This window comes from Phodopus roborovskii, unplaced genomic scaffold, assembly GCF_943737965.1.
Source record: "Phodopus roborovskii unplaced genomic scaffold, PHOROB, whole genome shotgun sequence".
Taxonomy (NCBI): Eukaryota; Metazoa; Chordata; class Mammalia; order Rodentia; family Cricetidae; genus Phodopus; species Phodopus roborovskii.
In genome coordinates this window covers 4,797,507-4,824,544 of record NW_026126599.1, presented here as the reverse complement: position 1 = coordinate 4,824,544, position 27,038 = coordinate 4,797,507, and the positions used below count along the sequence as shown (strand labels likewise).

General features: G+C 50.2%; 1 protein-coding gene across 4 annotated transcripts in view; it reads left to right on the top strand.

Annotated features, from left to right (window-relative positions):
- Positions 1–27,038, top strand: part of Radil (Rap associating with DIL domain) — a 54,721-nt gene that overhangs the window by 20,082 nt on the left and 7,601 nt on the right. For 3 of the 4 annotated variants that reach the window (XM_051205531.1, XM_051205532.1, XM_051205529.1), the window contains exons 3-8: positions 13,555–13,802; positions 14,902–15,531; positions 17,974–18,011; positions 24,567–24,727; positions 25,877–25,989; positions 26,400–26,637. In XM_051205531.1, the coding sequence (XP_051061488.1) occupies positions 13,555–13,802; positions 14,902–15,531; positions 17,974–18,011; positions 24,567–24,727; positions 25,877–25,989; positions 26,400–26,637 (1,428 nt within the window). The remainder of the gene's footprint in view (positions 1–13,554; positions 13,803–14,901; positions 15,532–17,973; positions 18,012–24,566; positions 24,728–25,876; positions 25,990–26,399; positions 26,638–27,038) is intronic. The other variant, XM_051205530.1, reaches the window with a different exon arrangement.

Genomic DNA, 27,038 nt, shown 5'->3' with positions numbered 1-27,038 from the left:
GCAGTTGCTGCGAAAGCCAGATGATTCTAGTTCGATTCCTGGAACTCACTGTGGAAGTAGAGGAGCAGTAGAGAACAGGCTCCTAAAACTTGACCTCTATATATCTGTATTCTGTGATACATGTGTGCCCCCCCCACTCTCTTTCTCTCCCTCCCTCTCCCATTCCCTCCCCCCACCTTTTTCCCTCCCCAACTCAAAGGTGTGTCTCCTAGGTGTCTCCAAATCCAGCTGCAGTGATGCTTAATCATCACTATCTCCACTCTGGTGTCCTCCCATGGAGCATCCCAGCAAGAGCATCCTTCATCTTTCATCAGCTGGAACTTACACATGGCCTGTCTGTCTGCAGTAGAAACAGGAAAATGTGTCTCTAGTGGCACAGGGGTTATAGTGTTGGGAGAGAAAGGAATGATTGCTGCAAGGCCGTGACACCATCTCTGTGTCACAACACACTAAGGTTTGAAGCCAAGAGCACTTTTAAATACAGCTTTACAAAGGGCTCAGCATCTTCAGGCCTGTAGGACATATTAATTCCCCCTTATTCTCTGAGTATTCAGCTCCCTTTCTGTTTTGAAAGCCTCATGTAGGCTGGGGAAGGGGCTGAGTGTGTAAAGTGCTTACCGTGCAGAGCCCCATGTAAAAGCTATGTATAAGACATGTTTGTGTCTACAACCCCAGAATTCAGGAGGATCCCTGGGGCTTGCTGGCTAGCAAGTAGCTGAATTAGTGAGCTCTGAGTTTATCGAGAAACCATGTTTCAAAAAACAAAAAGAGCAGCTGTGGAATATAGTGATACCGACCTGTGCCCTCCACATACACACATGCACACATGAGTATACACACATGTGCTTGCTTGTGATAATTATCACTTAGATAATCTCTCTTTGAGTGAACCTTGTATGAATTGCTTAGCATGTATTACTCTGTGTGTGACTTGGCACATGTGGAAGTCAGAGGACAATTCTAGTCAGTTCCCTCCTTCCACTGTGTGGGCTCGGGATTGAACTAAGGTCATCAGGCTTGGCACCAGGGTCTCTTACCTGCTGAGTCAGCTCCCCAGCCCATCAAATGTATTTATAACTGAAAAAATTTCTTTTGCCACATGACTGACCATGGTCATGGAATGACACCATCATTCATATTCATGGTGGGGTCATTGGGTGGCCACAGTCCAACCCCAGTGAACCAGACCTGTGTTTCACATGCAGGATGCACTAACCCTATGCCAAATGTCATCTGGAGTCATCAGGTTAAGCCCTAAATCTAACTGTCTTAATAAGTTAAATGAGGTGTGGCTGAGGGCTCTGGGTAAAGTCTGTAAAGTTACTAGTGGTCACGAGCTGCCCGGTGCAGACTATGGAACCTGGGTCCTTCGGAAGAGCAGCAAATTCTCCAGCCCCTTTGGCAATGTTCTTGCCCTTTGTGGGCCTTTGAAACTCAAACTGCCTGCCCAACACCCCCAGTCTGCAGTGACAGTGTCAGTCAGCAAAGGGACGGTGGGAGGTGGAACAGGGACATTGGTCCCAAGTGATTTTTCAAATGCACTAGGCAAACTCCAGCCGTCGTTTTGGGTGAAGTGCACCCTGCACCCCTAATGCTACCTTCTGGGTCATCCTTTCTATTCTGGGGCGCCCATCCTTTTCAGTGGCAGTGTGTTTGTCAGCCAGTGTACTGTCAGGTTCTGTTCATTGTATATGCTCTGTCCTGTCTCCACTGATAGAATTTTCTCAAGAGCCTTGTAGGCTGCAAGGGGGTTCCTGGGAATTCACTGTGTGTGCTGCACAGAAGCCACGCCCATCCACATTTCTAAGTTCATTCCTTCTGTTTTTAGCCTCTGTAGTCAAATAGTACTCTTATGTTTCCTTGAGGTCTTTTGGCCTGAGAAAATCTGTGGGAAACCCCTTCATCCCTTGAAAGAGTCTCCTGTGAGATTGAGTAAAGTAGGGGTTTTATTTATTTTTCTAAGGTTTATTTATTCTTATTTTACATGTATAGGTGTTTTGCCTACATGTATGTGCACTGCAGGAGCGCCTGGTGCCCAGTGAGGCCAGAAGAAGGTGTCAGATCCCGTGGAGCTGGAGAGGAAGTTGGAGCCACCAGATGTGGTGCTGGGAACTGAATCCAGGTCCTCTCCACGAGCAGCCAGTGCTCTTAACTGCTGAGCCACCTCTCCAGCTGGTCTGAGAGCTGTGAAATGTTTACTTGTTTTTTCCGTGTTGGATGGAAATGGAACCCAGGGCCTTGTTCCTGCTCCAACACTAGGCTGCATCTCCAGCAATGCACTTGGCCTTTTTATCTTTCTCCAGTTTCCTTACAGGCAGGTCCACACCGTCACTGGGCTTTCCTTCTGAGCCACATTGTGGGGGAGGGGAGGTCATTTTCTGATTTTGTCTTCTGGGTGAGGTGTTCCAGCCCTTTCCAATTCACCCTGTCCTGACTGTTTTCTTTTCTTAATTCCCTGAACTGTCAGTTTTTTTCTTTACCTTCCTTCCTTCCTTCTTTCCTTCCTTCCTTCCTTCCTTCCTTCCTTCCTTCCTTCCCTCCTCCTCCTTCTCTCCACCCCCTTTCTCTTTTTTTGAGACAGGATTTCTCCTGTAGCCCTGGCTCTCCTGGAACTCAGAGATCTGCCCCTCTGCCCCCACTCCCCCAAGTAACAATAGCACCACCCCCTGGCCGTTTCCTCTTTTCTTTTCCCTCACTGTAAGCAGGAGTGGAAGCCAGGTAACACCTTTCACTGGCCTAGAAAGTTCCTCAGCTGTATATTTGAGTCACCACTAAGAAATCCCACTTTCCACACATGGGCTCTCTTCCCTTTTCCCTCCCCTCCCTCCCCTTTTCCCTCCCCTCCCTCCCCTTTTCCCTCCCCTCCCTCCTTCCCCTCCCTTCCCTCCCTCCCTCCCCCTCCTCCCCTCCCCCTCCCTCCCCATCCCACCCTCCCCATCTCATCCTCCCCTCCCCTCCCTTCCCTCCCTCCCCCTCCTCCCCTCCCCACCCTCCCCTCCCTCCCCTCCCTTCCCTCCCACCTCCTTTCTCTCCCATTTCCTCCCCTTCTCCTCCCCTTCTCCTCCTTCCCATTCCCTTTCTTACTCCCTCTCCTTACTTTTCCCCTCCCCCTTTCCCTCCTTTATCGTTTCCTCCTTCTCTGTCTCCCTTTCTCTTACTTTTCCTTCCTGTGGCTGCTGGGGATTAAACCTAGAGCCTCACCCCTTCTCTGCTGTACACCCCAGCCCTCAGGACTCAGTTCAGTGAGCCCCGCCCGGGCCCGGACACATGGAGCACTCTCTTCCTTCTGTCTGCAGTCCCACCCCCTCCTCATCCCGCACCCCTAGCCTTTAGGGCAGCACTGTTAGTCTCCATTTCTGAGGTCTGTTCCTCCCATTCTCAGACCTACCAGAAACATCTCCACTGTCCCATCTCCACGGGCTGCCTGTCGGGCAGGCCAGGCCTTTCCTTTCCCGTTCTCAAGCTTCTCCCTCCTGCACGGGGGCTACTTGTTACAGCTGCATGTGGTTTCTGCATACTAACTAATGTATGTTTAATTGTTCTTGGTGGCAAAAACACCAGCTTGAGACTACATGCTCTTCTTTTGGCGGAGTCTGGGCCCAGGGTCCCCCCTGCTCCACCCACATCACACAGGGTCGGTCAGTACGCGTGTGTCGATGGGGTACTTACCTGGTGTTTGGAGGCCTCTGTCCATCTCTAGGCATGAACTGAAAACTGTCTTCCTGCATTCTCTTTTCCCATCCTCCCCTCCCCCTTCCTTATGGGTCTCCCTGACTTCTCTCCTGCGACCAACCAGCTGAAGGAATCCCTCAGATCAGAAGGAACTTGTGACGAGAACCAGACCCCTGGTCCACATTTTAAGATCCGTAGATAAGTGACCCTGATTTATTAGCAAAGCCGCCTCTCCTGTGCACCACGACCCGGGAGTGACCTCAGACCCTCTGAGGATGCTGCCCAATTCGAATCCCACCCCAGCCCCATACACCCCACGCGCCACATGTGACTCTTTTTCTCTTCCTTCCTTCCTTCCTTCCTTCCTTCCTTCCTTGTTCAAAGCCAACTGGGGCAGAGTAGTGAGTTCTAAACCAGTCTGGGTTACTGAAAGAGTAAAAATAGAAATCTACTAAATTTACACGTGGATTTACACATGGGTTTTACTCTGTGTTAGATTGTATTGAGTTTACACAAATTGGTATATCACAGTCAAATAGATTTGGAGTCCAAGGTAGGTGTGTGTGTGTGTGTGTGTGTGTGTGTGTGTGTGTGTGTGTGTGTTACCTGGGATGAATCTCCCAGGGCTTGTAGTTGCTCTACTACTAAACACATGCCAGCCTTTAACTCAGCAGGTACTCAACTAGGGAGCCACACCCACATCATCCTTCACTGGGGGATATGAGGCAGGAGCTTCACCACTGAGACTCTAGGCTTTTTCTCAAATACATCACTTTCTTTGTTTTAGTTTCTTTCATGTGAATACATACATACATAAATTCATACATACATATATTTTGCATGCACCCAAGGAGGCCAGAAATGTCACATATAAGCCACCTGATATGGAACTGAACCCAGGTCCTCTGCAAGAACAAGTACCTTTAACCACTGGGCCTGCTCTGCAGCTCCTTATGCTATCTGTGTCAGTGGTTTCTGGCTGTCCCGGAACTATACAGAGACCAAGCTGGCCTTGAACTCATGGAGATCTTCCTGCCTCTGCCTCCTGAGTGCTGGCCCCTCTCTAGCTTCTACACTGAGCATTCCATCAGTTGCAACTTCTTACAGCCTGTATTCCTTGTTTCTGATAGGCCGGGTCTGCCTCAGAAAGATGATGTCTGTAATAAAAATGTCTATGATGTGACATGTGCCCAGCTCACAGGGTATCTTTTTACACCCTTCAAGTTGTCTCTTTTTAGCATCTAATTACATGGCATCTCAGCACCATCACAGACTTCTGCAGTTGTCCACAGTCAGTAGCCATTACTGGTGTGATGGCAGAGTCCTTTTCCACCTGGAGAGAAACTGAATAGAAGATGGAGATCCCAAGGCTGGCAGCTGGAAGTACAGACCCAGAGGCTCACAGCTGCAAGCCTTGAGAGCCAGGCCTGTTGCCCTAGCTCCAGAGCAGGGGTTCTCAACCTTCCTAACACTCCAACCCTTTAATACAGTTCCTATGTTGTGGTGACCTCCCAACCAGAGAATTATTTTGTTGCTACTTGATAACTATAATTTTGCTGCTGTTATGAATCATAATGTAACTAGGTTTTGGAGATAGAGGTTTATCAAGGGGTTTTGACTCACAGACTGAGAACCACTGCTTTGGGTGCTCAGGATAGAGCATGAGAGATCCAGAAACTTCCTTTACTTGTAGCAGTAGCAGTGGGCAACAGAGGACATCAGCTGGTCTCACAGCTCCTGAATGGGTCTTGGGTGCTGGGACCTCAGTCCTCAGCAAGGCTGATGTTACAGTTTTGAAGCGTAGGGTGTCAGAGGCCCTTGAGTCTCCAGGAACTCTATGGTTGCCAAGGCCTGCTGTTTCTCATGTACCACCATGCCTGGCTGTTTTTACATGGATTCTGGGAATGGAGCTCAGGGATCAAACCCTGGTCTTCATGCTTGCACAGCAGACACTATTGACTGATCTGCCTTCACAGCCAGAAATTCATTTCTTTTTGGACATTTCATCCAAAAAGAAGTCTTCTGACAATACGTGTTGTTTTTTGTTTGTGGTTTTTGTTTGTTTGTTTTTTTTTTTTTTTTGCATCTGGATTTTTTTCATTCAGCTAACGTGTGTGTGTGTGTGTGTGTGTGTGTGTGTGTGTGTGTGTGTGTATGCTCCAGTGCTACAGAGTGTATGTGGAGGTCAGAGGATAACTTGCACAAGTCTGTTCTCTCTTTGTACCAGTCTGGTCCTGGGGGTCAAATTTAGGTTATCAAGCTTGGCAGTAAAAGTCCCTACCCATTGAGCCAACTCACTGGTATTTTTGAGGCTCATCCTTTGTGTAAAAGGCACCTTCTGTCTCTTCCTGTTGTTTTCCACCCCACGGTGTCCAGTACATGCTACCTGCTGCAGCCGTGACTGGCCATGTTGGCTTGATCTTGTGTAGGTTTTGTGCAGGTAACTTGTTAAGAACAGCTGTGGTGACTGTGAAGCCCTGTCTTCTTTTTGGTGTGTGTGTGTGTGTGTGTGTGTGTGTGTGTGTGTGTGTGTGTGTGTGTTCACACAGCTAGAGGAAAACCTGGGCTGTCCTTCCTTGAGTGCCAACAACATTTTTGTTTTTGAAACAGGGTCAGTCTCTCAATGGCCTGGGACTTGCCAGCTAGGCTAGGCTGGCTGATTGGCCAGCGAGCACCAGGGATCCTCCTGTCCTACCTTCCCAGTGTGTGCTACTATTCATAGCTGGCTGTTTTTGTTTCTCTTCTTCCTATGGCTTCTGGGACTTGAATTCAGGTTCTAGTGCAAGGCCAGGGCTTTACCCACTGAGCCATCCCCCTAGGCCTGCTGCTTTTTTTATTGTAACTTTAACTTCTGTTTCCATTTCTCAATGTCAGCCATCTGTAATTCCAGTTTGAGGGGTTCCAACAGCTTCTTCTGACCTCTAGGTATACATGTGGTGCACAGATCTTCATGCAGGCAAAACGCTCATACACACTAAGTAAATAAATCTTTGATAAGAGGGGGGAGGGACAGGGCTGGAGAGGTGCTTAGCCATAAAGAGCATTTTATGCATTCTAGAATAAGAGCTTTGAACCATAAACCATCTTTCTAGCTCCTCAGTTGTAGCTGGAAGCTTTTATGTATCCTGCCCACTCCTGCAGAGGCTTAAAATTAATTATAATTGCTTGGCCGATGGCTCGGGCTTTTTACTAGCTACCTCTTACATCTAAATTAACCCATTTCTATTAATCTGTGTATCCTCACATGCCTGTGGCTTACTGGTGATGCTCAGACATCTTTCTCCTTTGGCGGCTGGATGGCATCTCCTCATTTCTAATAATCTTGTATATTGCCATGTGGCCATGGTGTGACCTCCATGTCTTGTTTCCTCAGTGGCTGGCTAGTGGCTGCCAACCTTGCTTTCTTTCTTGATGTATCTCTGCTAGGATTTCCCACCTGGTGGCTCTATTCTGCCTAGCTGTTGACCAAATTTGCTTCTTTGTTAACCAATGGTAATAAAACATATTCAGAGCATACATAAAAGCATCTCACATCACTCAGTATACCTTTTCTGTACAGTTTTCATCTAATGGTTAATCCATTCCTCAAAAACTGTTGTGGTGGGTAGTTTGTCAACTTGACAAAACCTAGAGTTTCCAGGAAGAAAAGCCTCGATGAGGGGTTAGGTTAGCTTGTAGGGTGTTGTCTTAATTACTTTAATTGATGTGAAACCAATTATTGTGGGTGGCACCATTCCCTAGGCAGCAAGTCCTAAGATGTCTGTGTGGAGGAATTATAGAGGTGGGATGGGGGGTGGCATGTCTTTAATCCCAGCATTCAGAAGGCAGAGGCAGACAGATCTTTGTGAGTTCAAGGCCAGCCTGGTCTACAGAGTGAGTTCCAGGACAGGCTCCAAAGATACAGAGAAACCCTGTTTGAAACCCCCCCCACACACACACACTAAAAATAGAGGAATTGCCTGAGAATGGCCATGGTATACATTTTTAATCCCAGCACTTGGGAGACAGAGGCAGGCAATCTCTTGGGTTTGAGGACAGCTTGTGTTGTGGGATATTTGAGTAAATTGTAAAGATGCATCTCTGTTTGCCTAAGGCATATGATTGGTTTAATAAAGGGAGATTTGGTAGGCAAGAGAGGTTAAGCAGGACTTCCAGGCAGAGAGAGGAACTCAGGTTGAATCTAGGTGGTGGGGGAGATGCCAGTGAGATACAGGAGTCAGATATAAAAAATGGAGAGGTAAAGAGTCACGTGGCAGAATGTAGAATAGAAACGGGTTAATTTAAGTTATAAGAGCTAGTTGGGGAAAAAAGCCTAAGCTAAGGGCCAAGCTTTCATAATTATAAGTCTCTGTGTTATTATTTAAAGGCTGGCAGTCCCAAAAGAAAGTCCAGCAAGAAGCCTGGTCTACGAAGTGAGTTCCAGAACAGCCAGAGCTACATAGCAAGACCCCTTTTTGAAAAAACAAATTCATTATCTAGAGAAAGGCTGACCATGCATTAAAGAGGTTCTTACCACTGTTCCTGAGTAGTTCTAAAAAAAAAAAAAGTGGGGTTTACTTAGACAGTCTCACTCCCATGCTGATCCTGAGCTAAGATGACCTTGAATTTCTGGCCTCCGTGTTTCTTCCTCCTCAGGGCTAGGATATAGATCTCTAAGATATAGATCTTTACAATCAGTATAAGCAGTGCTGAGGATGGAGCCAAGAGCTTCCTGCATGCTAGGCAAGTGTTCTTCCAATGGAGCCACATTCCCTTTTACTTTTTGCTTTTGTGAGACCAAGTCTTATTATAAAGAGGAAGATGAATCTGACCTTGAACTCACAGAGACCTTTGCTCCCCAAGTTGTGGGATTAAAGGTGTGTATGACTATACCTAATTTTTCACTTTTTTTTTTTTTCAAAATAGGGTTTCTCTGTATTGCTTTGATGCCTGTCCTGGAACTTGCTCTGTAGACCAGGCTGGCCTCGAACTCACAGAGATCCACCTGCCTCTGCCTCTGGAGCACTGGGATTAAAGGCATGTACCACCAACCCCAGACTCACCTTCCCCCCCCCCTTTAAAGACAAGAGTCTTGCTACTATGTAACACAGGCTGGTCTTGAACTCACGTCTTTCTTCCTTAGCCTCCTGAGTGCTTGGGTTACAGGCGTATATCACCACTTGTGATGGGAAAGTAGTTTAGTGTGCATTTTGAATGATTTTTCCATTGAGAATTGCTTGTTCTCGTGTAGAGTTCCATTATTGTGCTGACTTAGAAAAGGGTTAGCGACAAGGAGACTCCTTGCAGATGAATCAGACCCAGGGTCCATTGCAGCTGTGGCTTACTGAAGTATGTCCCCAGCTGGTGCAAGCCATCCCTTAAAATAGGCTCTTCCCCTCACATTAGGAAAAGCCCAGCATAGGAATGCTGTGCCCACATCTACCAGTGTGGTTACCTCATCTTGAGTTCAGAGCGTTGGGCAGGGAACATTGAAGGACTTCCTGGTTGTGCTGTTTCAAACCAGGGAATGATGAACAAACAGGACCAGGGGGAGAGACCCACAGAAGGACGTGGTGATGGAAGCAAGTGATGTTCAGGAAGAGCTGTGTTGTGCTTTCCAGGGCTCTGTGAAGCCAGAGCCGACCCATGATGGCAGCTCTGATGACAGTGAGCAGCTCTTGTTTGTGGTGACCCAAGGCTGCTCCACACATCTCCACAAGGGAGGTGTATTAGCCAGCACCTTCTGTGGAGGGGAGGAGGCCAGGCTTAGCAGCTCCTGGAATCTTTCCTCGGGAGACGCTGGTGCCACATCACTGTCCCAGCTGTCCTTGGTACCCTTCTGTTCCATCCCAAGTTCCGGAATCAAAAACACTGCTTCCTCCCGCTCCCGGCTGCTTGCTCAGGTGTTTCCTCTGGGAGACCTGCAGGGCTGTGTGGGTCGATGTCCCCCTGGACACTTGTGCTCATGGACACACAAGCTTATGGAACACTGGATCCTGTTCGTATTGCTCCTGGATCTGGGAAATCATAGATTAGCAAATGGGGGCAAGAAGGGTCTCTAAGAATGGCCTTGAGTGGAAAAACCAAGGTCTCTGAGCACTCTGAAGAGGAACTCATCAAGAACTCTAGTGTGTCTCACGTGGAACAGTGGAAATGTCTTTGTGGCACAGCAGAGGTCTTGGGACTCGAAGGGGAAGGCTTTTTTGTGTGTGGGATATAGTGTCACTGTGGCCCTGCCTGGCCTGGAACACTCTATGTAGACCAGGTTAACCCTGAACCCTTAGAGATCCACCTGCCTCTGCCTCCTGAGTACTGGGACGAGAGACACCCAGCTGAATAATATTATTTTACATTTATTTATTTGATGTTATTTATTTACTTACCTTTTTGTTTGTTTATTTGTGTGTGTGTGTGTGTGTGTGTGTGTGTACATGCCCGCACACACGTGTCATTCCCTCTCAAGCACGTGTCATGGCACACATATAGAGGTCAAAGGACAACATGTGAGAATGGATTCTCCCTTTCCACTTTGTGGGTCCAGGAGATCAAACTCAGATTTTCAGGCTTGGTGGCAACTGTCTTAACTCACCAAGCCATCTCCCCGGCCCAGGCTCATGCTTTGAACATTTGTTCCCAGCTGGTGGTTCTGTTTTCAAGACTCTGCGACCTTTGGGAGGTAGGGCTGAGCTGAAGGAAGGAGTCTGGTAGAGGCAGGCCTTTAGAGTTGCATCCAGCACTGGTTCTGGCCTGTTCTCTCTGCTCCCTGCTCCTCAGCCTTGTGAACCGCTGCTGGTTCCTGCTCCCACCACCAAGGACAGATCTGCTTGTGTTTTGTGCACCACCCATCATTGACTTCCCATCCACAATGTATTGCAGACCTCTAGAATTGCCAGGTGTTTGGACAGCCAGGCCAGTGACTGATAGCCCAGGTGTCCCTGAGATCTATGGAGTTGGCCTCAGCAACACTGGAGCAGGAGGTGTGGTCCTCAGGGGATAAGAGCTGGAGATCACTGAGGCAAGAAGATCTCATAACTGTCCTCAAAACAAAGCAAGATAGAGGGCTGAGGAGATGGTGCAGGCAGCAAAGGGCTCATCTTACAAGCATGAGGGACCTAAGTTTGATCCCCAGAATCCCCACTAAAAAAAAAAAAAAAAAAAAAAAGCTAGGTGTGTGTGGCAGCATATCCATCACCCCAGTGCAGTGGACAGGAGGACTTGCTGGCCAGACTGCCTAGTCTGTTTGGTAAATCCCAGGCTCCTGAGAGACACTGTTTAAAAACAACAAACAAACATAAGGGAGGGCCAGTGAGATCGCTCAGTGGGTAAAGGTGCTTGCTGCCTGCTGCCCACCCTGATGACCTGAGTTGTGTCTCTGCTACCCACAGTAAGCACAGAATTTGCTTCACAAAATCAAACCTTTGATCTCCATGTTCATGCACATACACATATCACACCACCACAATACGCAAACAAGTAAATAAAATAATCACAAATGATATGGACACCCTGTCGTGAAAAGAAAAAAAAAAAAGGAAGGATATGGATAAGTATGCATCTTATCACATGTCACACACAAGGCTTCCCATTAAATCCAACGTGTCATCTGTCATCACAGCATTCATTTCTGTTCCACCTGTGAGCTATGAGTCCACTGGGGCCTTCCCTGTCGGAAGAGATGGCCCTGCATTTGGGGCATCGCAGGGCTTGTAAACTGGTGAGCTGGTGGTAGTTGCTCTTCCCGCTGTTCCCTGGAGTGTCATCTGCAGTGTCTGCACACTGAGCCGCAGGCAGCTCCCTCCAAGTGGGCTGGTGCAGAGTGCCTGTTCCTGTCCCTCATAGCAGCTGACAGAGGAGTGGGGAGGCATGAGATTACTGTTGGGCCTGTGAATCGCTGGCTTTGTTGGTGACCCTGGTGTAAGCTGCTGCTATGGCTGCTGCACAGCCTTTCCTGCCCGAGCTTCTTTGTGCTTCCTGGTGAACTTGGGTACATATTCAACCACTGCCACCCAGAGCGACAGCCTGGCCCTTCGTTCCCCTCCCAGGCTGGACGCTCAGTGAGTCTAGACAGAACCAAGAAAGGGGACCTGGGGGAGCAGGGGAGCCCCTGCGCTGGCACTGATCCTGACAGACAGTCAGTTTAGACAGGCCTGGGTTAGGGGGCGCATCTGAGAGGGAAATGTTCTTTTCTCAAAACAACAGGATTTCAGTCAGCTGTGAGTGTCTCATGTGGCACAGCCCGACATGGACCTCGGGGCCTTTTGGGAGCCCTAAGGAAAGAAAGAGGAGGTCACCTTCAGCTCAGCTGCTTCCCACAGCATCAGAACTTTTGGAATGTCACCAGGGAATTGCCTTCTCTCCCACCACCCAGCCCTGGATTTGGGCAATACTTTGTGGGGGACAACATTTTGGACCTTATTTTCTTCTTTCAGATCTGGTCCTGCGGTCGTTCAGTGAGGACAAGCTAACCATCTGGCATTCTTTACAGGTTGGGGGCAGGGTGGGGCAAGGCAGGACCAGTGGTGGGTTGTGGGGGGCTCCGGCTCCACCTGCAGGGCACCTGTCTCTTGCTGGACTGGCCAGCTGGGCTCTGCAGCGGGTGAAGCAGCCTCAGAGCCTGGCACTACAGCTGGCCAGCCTCCATCCTGCAGCCCCGGCCCCCCTGCAGGCTGCAGATACGCAGGCAGCCTTTTGGAAGGAAGGGCAGAGCTCAGAGCTCAGCCACCAGCTCCCGGTAAGGTGCGCCATTCCCAGCCCCCCCTTTGGCTTTTGTCTGGTTTTATTTGTAATGGCTGGGAGGAAGGATGCTACAGACAGGGACAAAGCTGCCTGCAGGGGACTCAGCAGAGGGTTCAGGGAAGAAAGCTCCAGGGTCAGCTGGGAACATTGAACTGGGTCCCCAGGGTTCCATCCATCCTGCTGGGAGCTTTCCCAGCAGTGTTACTGTAGAGAGCATTTCCTGTATTTGCAAGCATGAGGTTTTTAAAGTGTTTTATGGAGTGTAATGCTATTTCCCAGCAGCGCGTGCCTGTGAATGTCTGCATGTGTGCACACATGTGTGATTATGTTTTTGTATGTGTTGCACATGGGAGTGTGAAGTGTAGGATTTTTGTGCATGTGTTTGTGACTGCATGAATATGTGTATTTATGGTGTTTGTGTGTAACATTTGTGCACGTGTGTGCATGTGTGTGTTTGTGTGGGCATATGTTTGTGTACATTTTTACATGCACTTCTTTGTGTATATGTATTTACACATTTGTGTGCACATGTATATTTGGACGCATGGTCTTGCGCCTAAATATTTGTGTGTTCATATGTGTATCCTACTCTGGCCTGTCAGATCATGATGGCCTCCAGAAGGTGGCAGCCATGCTGTGGCAGAAGCAGACCGGCAGGTGACTGGCAGCTTGACCAATTCTGTCTTGTGAAGTGACCAACTGGTTCCGTCACTTCTAGTCAGAGTACCCTATCCCCAAAGAATTTACCCTGACAGACAAGGGAGCTTAGAAGGACGGGCAGGCATATGAGAAGCAGGGCTCTGTGGTGACACATGGTGATCTGAGATGAGCAATGCTTTGTTGAGGAATTTTTTTTATAGGTTTGGTAATGATACAGGCTAAGGTATGTGATGGTTGCCTCTGAGCCACATAGTGTGGGCAGCTGGTCTGCCTGCTTAGTGAGTGCCTGTTGGGGCAACCTTCGTGAATCTTCATCATCAAGGCAGTGCCTAAACTTTCAAAGGACATGGGCATTGACCAGAGGTTTAGGCCCTCCAGACTTTTTTTGTTTTGGACAGAACAATGACAGGTGTGCAAGTGACTCGGTGAGATCCAGAGACTGGACAGTCTGAGAAATGAGTGGCAATGAGTTCTCTGACCACATTTTCTCTGCTCATTCTGTTCCAGGGATAAACGCCCAGGCCCGGAGGCTGCAGCGCGTCCGTGCCAAGGGAACCCCAGCCCTCACCTCTGAGGCTGCCCAGAGCTCCCCACCGACCCGGCTGCGCCGTACTGTCAGTGAGACCAGCCTAAGTCCAGTGTCCGCACTACCTGACGCTGCCCAGAGCCCCGAGGAGCCCACCCCTGATAGCATGCGCTACTCACTGTACCAGTGTCCACACCTCCTGCTGTTGCAGGGCTATAGCCAGCAGCATGTGAGCCACTCTTAGTCCCCAGTACCACTGTCTCTTAGAGTAAGGACTTGGAGGTCAGGTGTCACCCTGCCTCCAACAGAGGCAGCTGTGGGATCGCCCCTCAGGCTGGGAAGACACTGTGGAAGTGGGAGGTGGCTTGCTGTCTGTGTCCTCTGCCTAGGCACCAGCAGGGAACAGCGAGACAAGGGCTGTCACTGAACTCATCCCTCACTGGGTCTTTGTGCTAGACCACTTTCCAGCTTCTTTCTCAGGCCTTTGGGACAGGGATGTGTGTGTGTGTGTGTGTGTGTGTGTGTGTGTGTGTGTATGTGAGAGTGAGAGTGGGGGGGGGAGGGAGGGGGAGAGGGGGAAGGAGGGAGTGGGTCTCCTTGGTCAGGTAACAGTGGGAACTAATCACGACTTGCTAACTGTGTTGTTCTAGCTCCTTCTTCTCATCCCTCCCCTCCCCTCCCTCCTACCCCCTTTTTAAAACAATGTTTTCCTATGTAGCCCAGGCTGGTACAAAACTCACTATGTCAAGACAGCAGGTCTTGAATGAGGTCCTTCTGCTTCAGCTTCTCCCCCAGAGATGATTGGCCTGTGCCAGCAGACCAGGTTCCCGGAGCCGTTTCTTACTTCTTTATCTGAGTCTCAAGGAGCCAGCCCTAGGTGACATCCTCTTGTCACTGATCTTTCCTTTGCCCCTTCCTGCTGTGTTCTCTGGGCCTCTCTCAGCATCTTAGGTTACTGTGCTCAGTCTCAAGAGATGCCCCGGCCTGAGCTGAGAACTGAGGACCAGGGCCTACACTGCTTTCGGGGGCAGGGTGGCGTGGGGAGTTTGACAGCCCTCAGCTCATGACTGTCAGACCAAGCATTGTCCTTGTCTCTTGATTCATCTCTTTTATATAGGGAAGCCATGTCCTCTGGGACAGGCCGGGGTGGCCAGGGGAGGATTACCAAGGTGATGGGTTCCTGGTGACTTTGGGGTGGGTGGCCCAGGGTATGAGGAGTCCTGGGAACAGAACCTCAGAAGATCCAGTTGCTGTAACAGCATCACCGCTGTGCTGGTGCTGGCATGACGAGTGTCATGCCCGTCCTAAGTCGTCTGTCTGCTCTTTAGGACAGCCTGGTGTACGTGCTCAGCCGGGAACGGCACACGGTGGGCCAGCGCACACCCTCCAGCAAACCCAGCATCAGCCTGTCTGCCCCAGACATCCTGCCCCTGCACTGCACAATTCGCCGTCACCAGTCCCCAGAAGGTGGCCAGGCAGGGACCAAGCTAGTGCTGGAGCCCATCGCAGGGGCGTCGGTTTCAGTCAACTTCTCTGAAGTGGGAAGGAATCCTGTGGTGCTACAACACGGTGACCTGCTCTCCTTGGGTCTCTATTACTTGCTGCTGTTCAAGGACCCTGGGCAGGCACAGCCACTACCTGCCTGTGCCATTGCCCGCCTTGGGGCCGCACCACAGAACTGTAGGATGTGTGGTGCGGTGCTCAGAGCCCGTGGGGTCACTTCCTTGCCTCCAGCTGTGGTCCGGCGGCGGTCACTGCTCCTGGAGTTTGAGCCTGACGTGGAGGACACTCTGCTGCAGAGGATCATGACGCTGATTGAGCCTGGTGGAGATGACCACAAGCTGACACCTGCCTTCCTCCTCTGTCTCTGCATCCAGCACTCTGCCACTCACTTCCAGCCTGGTACCTTCAGGCATCTCCTGCTCAAGATCTCCAAGAGAGTCCGAGACACCGTCTGGGTGCGTGGGGGTGACAGCCTGTGGTAGATGGCTGGGCTCTGCCTGCCAGGGTTGAAGTTCTGCCCCTACTCAGATGTCCCCATAGTGATGTCAGGCTGGGGAAAGGGCTGGGCTTTCCATCTACACTTCCCCATTCCATAGGCCACCAGACTGGGCATTATAGGCCTCAGTGTAGCATGTCACTTTCAGAGTGAATCTGAGCCTTGCACTGTCCACAGTCTAGTGCCCTGTGGTTTCCACCAGGTCAGTTTGGTGATGGGGCCACAGGACAGTCAGCTGTTGGCACATTCCCTCCAGGTCAGGGTGTCTCAACCTCGGCCAATAGCCCGGGGACGGGGGTGGGTGGTGGTGGTGGTGAGGGGGGTGGGGGGTTGGGGCAGAATTCCTCACTGTGAAGCCAGTCCTTGTATCTCTCATGGGGTACTTAGTCAGTGTCCATGGCCTCTCCCACTTCAGGCTATCCCCTCCCTGGCCACACACACAAAGGACTCTTCCATCAAAAGCTCAGCGGTGCCACCTGTTGGGCTGGGCAAGCAAAAGCATTGGAATAGGCTGCTTGGTGTGGCCCAAGGTCTCAGCCACTGCTGGCTCTTGCCCTGAAGGTGACCTGACTCCTTGGGACCAAAGGGGTCCATGTTGCTCAGGGTTGTTAGAGACTCTCAAGAATCTTGACTTTGCTCGTCCAGGAGCATCTCTGTGATCCCAGGATTCAGGACCAGAGAGGTGTGGACCCCAGGGGTCAGTCAGTTTAGTTAAAACAGTTCCAGCCTCAGTGAGAGGCCCTATCTCTAAATAAATAAGTAAATAAGGTAGGGAGTGATAGAGGAACTCTCTCTCTCTCTCTCTCTCTCTCTCTCTCTCTCTCTCTCACACACACACACACACACACACACACACACACAGTGCACGCTGGAACATAACAGGAAGCAGATGACAAGACCGCTCATTTTGTTTGTAGAGTGTTTGCCCAATTGCTCCTCGTCGCTGTTGGGTGAAATAGAGACTGTGCTGTTTCGTCATAGGAGGTCTGTGGGTCATATGCAGCAGTCAGGAGAAGCTGGAATTGGTGGGAAAGCTTCTGGGAGTGGAAAAGGTGTAGCTGAGAGGGGATAGCAGGGTCCAGGTGTCTCTGGTCGCCTGCCATGTTTTTCACGGTGATGGAGTGATATGTATTGAGGAGTGGGTTCTTTATCCCTGTGTGGGTGTGTGTGGGGATGTGGGTACCTGTTCCATTGTGCATGTGTGGAGGTCAGAGAACAACGTAAGAAATCAGCTCTCCCTTTCTACCTTTTCAGTAACATTTGTTGAGGAAAACTAAAAGTTTATGAAACTAGTAGATAGGGGTTTAATTTTTGTTATGAGAGGAATTGCTCTCATCAAAGATGGAGAATATAGGACTTTGTGTAATACAGCTTTTAGAAATAGGGGCCCTAGGATTGGAGAGATGGCTCAGCACTTAGGAGCACTTGCTATTCTTGCAGAGAATGCACAACAGATAGTTCACAACTGCCTGTAACTTCAGTTTCTGCAGATCTGATGACCTCTTACGACCTCCAAGGGCACTGCACACGTGGTGCACATACATACATACAATCAGATGCTCTCACACACATAGACTTAAAAATAAAGATTTAAAAAAGAGGTCCAGGCATAGTAGTGCACACCTTTAACCCCACCCAGTATTTGGGAGGCAGAGGCAATCAGATCTCTGTGAGTTCAAGGCCTGACTAGTCTACATGTCCATAGTGAGTTCCAAGACAGCCAAGGTTATATAGAGACCTGACCTCAAAGAGAAAGAATGAAAGAAAAGAAAAAGAAATAGAGGTCCTTAATCTAGAAAATAAGACCTTTAATTTAAAAAAAAAATATTGCTGTTAACTTGTTTATTTGAGACAGGGTCTCCCAGCCCAGGCTGGCCTTGAACTTTCCCTTTTTCTGCCCTGTCTCCCAGATGAGAGTGCTGGGTTTTCAGATGTGTGCAGCTCTGCCCTCTGATAATATCTTCAGTGCTGGGAGAGCTGAAGTTTTATCATCTGCCCATGCCTGTGTCACCCTTGCCAGATTTGAGAGTTCTGTAGGGAAGTCCCCACTACGAAAAGTGGTCCAGGCAGTCCTTTTAACATTAAATAAACCTGAAAAGATGTGCCAGGGTGTAGTGACTCCCCGCATCCCCTGAAGCAGCCCTTAACCCCTGTGGCTGCCACAGTAGAGAGTACCACCTCACAATGGGGCGCTCGCAGCCGGCCTGCAGCTCTAAGACCCTGCAGCGCGCCCGCTCCTTGCTTCACTTTAATGTGGGTTCTGGGGATAGAACTTAGTGACTGTGTGACAAGCACATGTCCCACTGAGCCATCCCGCAGGCCCAGGATGATGTGTATTTGAATATCCCTGTGCTATCCTGTTTTTCTCATATTTGCTTTTGTCTTGCTTGTTCTTTTATAGGAGAAAACCAAAGAGCTAGCGGAAAAGCAGGCGCAACTGTAAGTGTGACCTAGTTATTGTTTCTCCCTTGCAACATTGAGTTCCCTGCAGGCAACGTGGGCTCGGCTCCAGACTTCAGCCACTGCCCTCCTACTCCTCTTTCCTAACCACCCTGGGAAGCTGTGTGGAAAATTTCCTAGGTAGGCCTGGTGGTGCAAGCACATGACATCTGTGCTGTTTAGGATTGAGACAGGAGGATTGCAAGTTCAAGGCGTGCCAGCGCTACATAGTGAGTACAAGCCCAGCCTGTCTCAAATTAAAAAGTTAAAGCAGGCCTGGGGACGTATCTCAGTGGTAGAGCACCTGCCTAGAATCCCACGATGAGTTGAAGGAGTGACAGCATAGATAACTTGCCTAGCACTGGGGAGGTCCCAGATTCAATCATCAGTACTAAAACAACAACAAACATGCCACAAAAGGTGTACCTGGTAGAACAGTTTGCCTAGCAACACACACACACACACACACACACACACACACACACACACACACCAGTTGCCTAGCAACACGCACGCATGCATGCACACTAAATTCCCCAGAGCGTCTTTAACACAGAGAGGAGAGGTCTTTTCTGAGTCTTCCCACAGCTTATTCCCCGGTTAAAGCATCCTAGCCCAGCCTCAGTGGAAAGCATATCTGTATGCTTGCATCTCTGGTGGGCCTTGGTGGATGATCTGGATTATCTGTCATCAGACATGCTGACACTGAGCCCATAGCACCTGACCTTCCAAAATGGAAGCCTTCATGAGATGCCCTCTCTGGGAAAACTCTCAGGGTAGCTGTGGCATGCTATACGGTATATACACAGAGAGTCTGGGAACTGTAGCCTAAGCTCTTCCAGCATACTAGTACTGAAAAATAATGTCCAGAAAAGCTTGCCCAGCGCAGGGGATATGTCTTATTGGGTAGAGTGCTTGCTTGGCATGAAGGAGGCCCTGGGTTCCATCCCCAGCACCCCATAAACCAGGAGTTGGGGGTCCCTGCTTATCATCCCAGCACTCAGAAGTAAAGGTAGGAGAATCAGAAGTTCAAGGTCATCCTTGGTTCATAGTGAGTTTGAGGTCAACCTGAGATGCCCGAGACCCTGCATTTAAAAGAACAGGACACCAGACAGTACCTGTGACTTGTGAGTGTTTGCACACATGAGTGAAGCCCATGAAGCCATGCTGTCATTCTAATGCTCAGCTCAAGGTGGTCTTGGAATTGGAACACTCAAGGAAGGGACTGGAACTGGGGAACCAAGGGCCCCACCTGCTGGTGGCATGCTCCTACTTCAGGATGAGCAGCATGCAGTTGGTATGGGTGCTACAGAGTTGTTCAACCTCTTTGTACAATAGGCTCAAAAGATGTACACAGTCAGGACACAGCGCTGGGGCCCTGCCATCCTCAGTGCCCACCAGGTGAGGATTGGGCTCAGGCTACCTCCCATTCCTGTCAGTGTCCCAAGCCAGAGCCAGGTAAGGCCACTGACTGGGAGAGGGAGCCAGGACCCTTGGGCATTCGGGAGACCAGGTGCTGCTCCCTGGCCTCACAGGGCTCTATGCACAATAACTAGGGACAGCACTGGTCCCAAAGGATGGTTGACAGCATGGCAGTTCTCCGAAGAGTTGCAAAGGTATTGGTCCTGTTCAGTTAGGATGAAGGGCTTTGGCTCAGAACAGCCAGGCTTGAGGAAACTGAGGGTGTGTGGAGATGATGGGAAACTGCTAGGCACTCCTCCTGTTTCACCCAGAAGTGCAGGTCAGACTAGAACCTTCCATCCCAGGGCCTACCTGCCAGGGTGGCCGAGGGCCTTGGCTTGCCTGGGTTGAAAGAGGTGTAGGCCCAAGGTAGGCCCTGCTTCCCTACTGTCAGAAAGAGCCATGGCCTCCCCTGTAGCATTATTGTTTCTGCTGTATCTCCAGAACTTCCATCCCTAATGCATGCTCATGCCTTTCTTTTTAAAATTCCAAAATAATGAATCACTACAGGAACACAGAACAGTACGAACACATCGGCCAGTCTCATGAATTCACCAATGTCCAGGCTTAGCCTGGTTACAGGCTGCGAGATCTCCATCTCTATCTCTCTTCTCTGTCTGAGAGTTAACACTCTGCTGTGTAGACATGGGGTCTGCTTCCCACCTCTCCTCGCCTGGCAGCCATCCACTTCTGGTCCAAGCTCTTCATGTTACTGACAGAATACCAGAGAGAAACAGCTTAAAGGAGGGAAAGTTTGTTTTGGCTCCTGGCTTCTCCTGAGGGCCAGGCTTGAACCCCTGTGCGCTGTGGTGAGGCAGCATCCTAGCAGCAGGGAGAGGAGCAGTTGCTCACCTTGTGGCAGCCAGGAAGCAGGGGAGAGAAGTGACTACCTCTGCCGGCAGGCTCCTTCCTCCCCTCCCGTGCTCCTCAGCCTGTGCAGTGGCGTCACCCACATTTAGCACATTTAGGGAGGGACTCTACACCATGTCATTGGTCCCAGCCCTTGAAAATTTGAATTAGGACATCACTGTTCAGCCCAAGCTAGTCTGGAAGTCATTGTCTAGCCTAGAACGCAAGAGCTTCCTATCGCTCCCTCTTAAGTGCTGGGACGGGGATCATAGGTGAGTGTTGCCATGCCCATTTATCCAGCCTGCTTATGAGTGTTAAAGGATTTGTGTTGTTTCTGTGTCCTTCAAAAACACTTTCCCATGTAGTTGGATTTTAGAAACTCCCTTAGCGGTTTCAAAGTTACTCATCAATAGTAACGTCTTAGGTAGGGAGATGAGTTAGTTGATAAAGTATTTGCCTGAATCTTGAGAACTTGAGTTCTGAGTTTAATGCACAGAACTCACTAAAACAAGCAAGCAAACAACAACAACAAAAACCCCATACATAGTAGCATGCTTGTAGTCCCAGTACTGGAGATGGAGAAACAGGTAGACCACCCCCCAGGGCTCACTGGCTGGTCAGTCAGCTTATTCACTGAGCCTAAGATCAATGAGAGACCCTTTCTCTAAAATCAAAATGGGCAGTGCTCCCAAGGTCCATTATGTTAGGTGGTTCTCTGAACTACACACACACACACACACACACACACACACACACACACCATACTCACATCCCATAAATACACACCACAGCACACCTACACTACACACCCCCACAACATATTCACATCCCACACACATAATACACACATACACACCATATTGTATCACACATACACGCACACCCCCCCCACCATACTCACATCTCACACATAACATACACACATACACACAGAGCAGAAATGGACACATTTTTCTGACCCCAAGTTCAAGTGGTGGGTCACCACACAGCTGCACAAAATCACCCCAGGATGACATGAGCCAGGAGGGAAACAGTCCACACTGAGGGAGGGGAACCAGAAATAATGATTAGGGGGTAAAAAAACAAACACTGGTAAGAAAAAGAACAAGGCTAAGTCAAGATAAACACAGATTAGAAATGCAAATTACAGCGCAAGGTGCCTTGGGAAATGATAGGGCTGGGACTGGAGCAAAACAAGTAATGGAGAGGCAAACAGGGAGGCCAAGGCAGAGAAAGAACGTTTGTGTGGTGGGGTCAGGGGTGTGGGGGGTGGGGTGGGACGTGGGGGGTGGGGAGTGGGGTCAGGGGTATGTGTGGGGGTGTGGGTGTATTGGGGTGAGGTGTAGGTGGGGTGGGGTGTATTAGGGGTGTATGTGGGGGGTATGAGATGTGTGTGTGTGTGTGTGTGTGTGTGTGTGGTGTGTGGTGTGTGTGTGTGGTGTGTGTGTGTGTGTGGTGTGTGTGTGTGTGTGTGTGGTATATGTAGAGGTGTGTGGTGTGTGTGTGTGTGTGGTGTGTGTGTGTGTATGTGTGTGTGTATATGTGGTGTGTGTGTGTGTATGTGTGGTGTGTGTGTGTGTGTGTGGTATATGTAGAGGTGTGTGGTGTGTGTGTGGTGTGTGTGTGTGTGTGGTGTGTGTGTGTGTGGTATATGTAGAGGTGTGTGGTGTGTGTGTGTGTGTGGTATATGTAGAGGTGTGTGGTGTGTGTGTGTGGTGTGTGTGTGTGTATGTGTGTGTGTATGTGTGGTGTGTGTGTGTGTGTGTGTGTGGTGTGTGGTGTGTGTGTGTGTGGTATATGTAGAGTTGTGTGGTGTGTGTGTGTGTGGTGTGTGTGTGTGTGTGTGTGTGTGTGGTGTGGTGTATATGTGAAGAGGGGGTAATGCGTGCCCCTGCAGAGGTCAGAGGAGACCCTGACCTTCTCTAGCATTCTGCCTTATTCCCTAGAGATAGTGTCTTTCACCAAGCCTGGAACTCACTAATGTTCATAGGTTGCTGGCCAGCCAGAGAGCTCCCAGGGCCCTCCTTGCTTAGAGAGGCCACTTTACTCTGTGCTGTTGCTGCCTGGGCTTTCTAGGCAGTAAGATACATGCTGCTTTACTTCGAAGTGTGGGGCTTCCCACCCACCTTGAGTTCTCGGGGAAACTGAGGAAGGCAATGCATTTTGAAAACAAAATGGAGTTGGGCTCCAGACAGTCAAATGAATGCTCTTTCAACCGTGTGCAACTCTTAAGCACACCAGTGTCTAAGTCAAGCAGGGTAGAAAACCAACAAGACTCGAAGCTGTGCCAGCTCCACTGGGAGGCCGCAGCTGACACAGGAGAGGTGGACCGCCAGTTCTTCCTCCACCCAGGCACGGGACAGAGAGGTCACCAATGTTTGTGGACTAAAGTGAAATTAATGGCTGGGTAGAGGCTGGGACAGCAGGGGAGAGTCTGATAGCCCTGGGGCTGCAGGACAAAGGCCAGACCCTCCCTCCTGACTCCCTCACATTGGCCCCATTTAGTCCCCAGATGTTTCCATGGGTGTGGCCCTTTCCTGAGCAGCCCCAGGCTGTGTAGAAACATCATCAAAAGTCAGGCACTTGTGGCTCCACAGTCTTTTACTTCGGGAGCCCCATGCCTGCTTCTAGCCATGCATATCTGGATGCCCTGTGATAGGTGGAAAAGCAGCCCCCCCCCCGAACTTGCCCAGTGAGGGACACTGAAGCCACCAGTGAGAGATTCTGGGACTTTTATCTCCTATGAGAAAAGAGTCAGATCTTGGGGTGATCCTTCTGAGGGAGGGTGACTGCAGAGGCAGATACCTCGATGGCTTGGTCAGAAGATGTGGCAGTAGAAGCTTGCATCCTAAGCCTTAGGCATCTGGTGGTGAGGCATTGTGTGGGTGCATGATAGTGCCAGCTTTTGGAAAGCTGAGGCAGGAAGTTCACTGATTCAAGGCCAGCCTGGACTACGTGTCAAAATTCTGCATGAATGAATGAATGAATAAATAAATAAATAAAATGAATTCATGTTGACATTTTAGTGAATTGTAAACACCCTAAGTGTAGTCCCAAGAGGAGTCCCAAGAGTCTGGTTAGGACAATAAATAGTAGATGCAAGTCACATTGAAGGATTGACACCCACACAGTTCTTGGGGTTGATGTGTGAGACTCAGCAGGGGAGATGGTTTGGGGTGGCCTAGTGACTAATAGTGCTAGAAGGACATCAAGGGAAGCAGGTGCCAATCATTGCACTGTCCTCTGCAAAGGGGATGCTTAGTTAGAAGGCAGCAAGCCTGGGATGAATGGGACTTTGTCCCTGGCTGGCTATGGCAGGGGTTGGAGCTGCCCCGGGAACTCCCCCTGGTGCCAGGTACCTGGTAGCCCCTTGACTGGTGCCTGATTCTGTTTTCATTAACCAAAGTAACAGTGCCTCCATGTGGATAGCACACCAAACTGCAGAAGGGTGTGTGGAAACTGGAAATGTCCTGATCCCCTTAGACCTCAGGAGGTGACCTCCAATGACTGTGTCCACACCGGCATTTTCCTTCCAGTGGTTACTTCTAAGTCTGAAGAACATGCTTTGCTTTCTACCTGATTTCTTTTCTCATGGTACTATGGATTGAACCCAGCGTCTTGCACAAGCTAGACAGATGCTCTACCCTCCCTCATTGATTGTAGGCAAGTGTTCTACTAGTGAGCCACACCCCCACTGGGGGATTCTAGGCAGGGCTCTACCACTGAGCCACACCCCAGCCCCTCACTGGGGGATTCTAGGCAGGGCTCTACCACTGAGCTCCATCCTCACCACTGATTGCTGCCTCTTGATTCATGAGCTTCACACATTCCTGACATCCTCACCTGATTAATATTTAACTAATCTCAGATAGTTCAGTCAATCTGTTTCTTCTGAGATTTTTCTTGTTAAATAATCTGTTAAAGCTATTCCTTTGTCTAAATAACACCCAGAAGCCATGGACAGTAAGCCTACCACCCCTATGCATGTGTGTATGTGTGTGGTACACGAATGCTGTAGCTCTCACAGCTGCTTCCAGAAGAAAAGCTGTGGAGGCAGCATTCTAGCAAGAGTCCTCTCCTGGTAGATTTTGGAACCTGTAATAGGTTCCTGACTTCTTGGGAGTTGACAGCAGTCCTTGCTTCTGCTAGTGTCCCATGAGCATGCTTGTCCCCATGCAGACAGAGAGGCAGAAATGGCTCCTCATCTGCACCCAGAATAATCTGTTGGTCTTTCTGTCTTGGTAGCCAAGAGCCCATCTCCTGGGCCAGCTTCCCCATGGCCGACCTGGTCCCCGACCTTCAGCACATCCTGTTTTGGATGTCAAACTCCATCGAACTCCTGTACTTCATCCAGCAGAAGTGCCCTCTGTACATGCAGAACATGGAGGAGGAGCTGGATGTCACCGGTATGGCCTCTGCAGTGCAGTGCCCCAGGCCCATGGCTGTCTTCAGGCCACACTTGACAGTGGGCACAGCAGGGACTTCGTGCACATGTGCCTGTACAGGGTGGTGCTCCTCAGGCCAGACATTTGGGGATCACATGAGGCCAGCATCTGTAGTTTAGGCTGACCTGATGCCCCTAGGGTCTGCTGTGTGACCCTTTGCTGGTACATATCACCTCGTGTCCCGTGCACACTGTAACTTGTTCTGTTCCACTTATGGGAGGCTGACGTTGTGCACAAGCCACTTGGAGGGGACACATGAGCATACAGTTAACCAAATGAGGGGCTTAGACATTCATCCCTATTCCAGAAGGGAAGATGTTGCCAATCATAGCTGCAAGATGGTGTATCAGTTTCAGAGATGGAAATATGGGCAGCATGTCTTAAATTAGCATTTCCAAATACTCAAATTCCTAAAACACTCCAGGAGAGGCAGTTCTGCTGAGGGGGGAGTGGGGGTGGGGTGTGGGCTCTATGAAGATGACACTGAGCTGTGCGAAGGAAGTGGCTGGGTTGTAAAGTGCCAGCTGTACAAACATGAGGACCCGGATGTTGTCTCCAGCATTCAAGTAAAAAGCCTGGGGGGGGGGTGCGCACTTGTCCCCACACTCATAACCCTGGAAGACAGGAGCCTGGGCTAAAAAGTGAGTCCCAGCCCCAAGCAGAGACCCTGTCTGCAAAACCAAGGTAGACAGCCCCCAAGGAGTGACACTGGAGCTTGTTTTCTGGTCTCCAGACACATGTGCATGCATGTGTGCACATTCATGGACACATGCATATAATTGCCTAGAAAAAAGAAGGGTAGCTCAATTAGTAGCTGAATTCCATTCCCCTGCCTCGCCACACACACACACACACACACAGAGAGAGAGAGAGAGAGAGAGAGAGAGAGAGAGAGAGAGAGAGAGAGAAGCCAGTCCTTGTGGCACATGCTTGTAATCCCAGTGCTGGAACAAATAAATAAAGCAGGATTGGGAGTGCTGGGGTGACAGGCAGAGCCCTCAGCAGGGAACTAGACAGGTGAGGGAGTCCTGGCTGCTGCTGACTGACTGGGTGGGCCCACATGTGCAGGCTGTGCTGGTGACCCTCCTCTTGTGACCCCGTCCTTTGCAGGCTCCAAGGAATCGCTGTTCTCCTGCACACTGACGGCCAGCGAGGAGGCCATGGCGGCCCTGGAGGAGGTGGTACTCTATGCTTTCCAGCAGTGTGTGTATTACCTCTCCAAGGTGTGTGTTGCCACCATGCTATTGATGGTAGCTTTCCTAGGGCCTTGGGAAAGGAGGGAAGGGACTGAGATGAGCCAGTTTCAGCAGGGAGAAAGCAGCCACTGGTTCTGCTCTGGCCCTGGGGGTGCCCTCTTCTCCAGCCCGTCCATACACCAGGAGTGCCAGCCACCACGGTGCAGCCTTGCAGTCAGTGGTCATGGTGCCTTTTATACCACTGCTAGCTAACTGCCATGTCCAGCCTGTTTGCACCAGCAGCTCCTGTTCCTGATTCTATTAGTTCAGGAGCAGCTCCTGCTGGGCCTCATTCTAACCTATTGCCTAAGGCTAGAACAGGAGCTTGTTAGATTGGGGACTCCTGGGTCAGTCCCAGCATCCCTGTAAGTGACTCTTGGGGTTCTCTCTCCTGGCAGTGTCTGTATGTCTGCCTCCCGGCCCTCTTGGAATGTCCTCCATTTCAGACAGAGCGCAGGGAGAGCTGGCGCTCAGGCCCGGCTCTGCCGGAGGAGCTTCGGCGCGTTGTGTCAGTGTTCCAGGCCACCTCGGACCTCCTGCAGCAGCTGCAGATGCACCCTGAGGTGGCCTCCCAGATGCTTGCTTACCTCTTCTTCTTCTCTGGCACACTGCTCCTCAACCAGGTGCTGGACAAGGGTGAGTGGTGCTTGGGGCAGGGGTCTGACTCCTTTGGAAAAGCTACAGTAATGCAAGGAAACACTCTGCTGTGGCTGGATGCCAGAGCTGTGCCTGGAGGAGGGTGGCTCAAGACCCAGGGCAGACAAAAGCTCAGAGCCAGCAGAAGGCCAGACCAAAGCAGCTTTGCAGGGTCACACTGATGCTGACCCTTGGCCCCGCCTTACTGCATTTCTCCATCACCTGCTGGGGCTCTGGGTATCTTACAGGGTACAGGCCCAACATGAGTCTATTGCCACATAGACAGGGTGATGTAGGGCTGGAGGGGTAGGGGTGGCGGCTGGCACAGCCCCTCTTGTACCTTGCCTCCTTCATCTCTTTCTACCTCTGCCCCAGAAGGGGCATAGCTAGTTGGTGTTGCC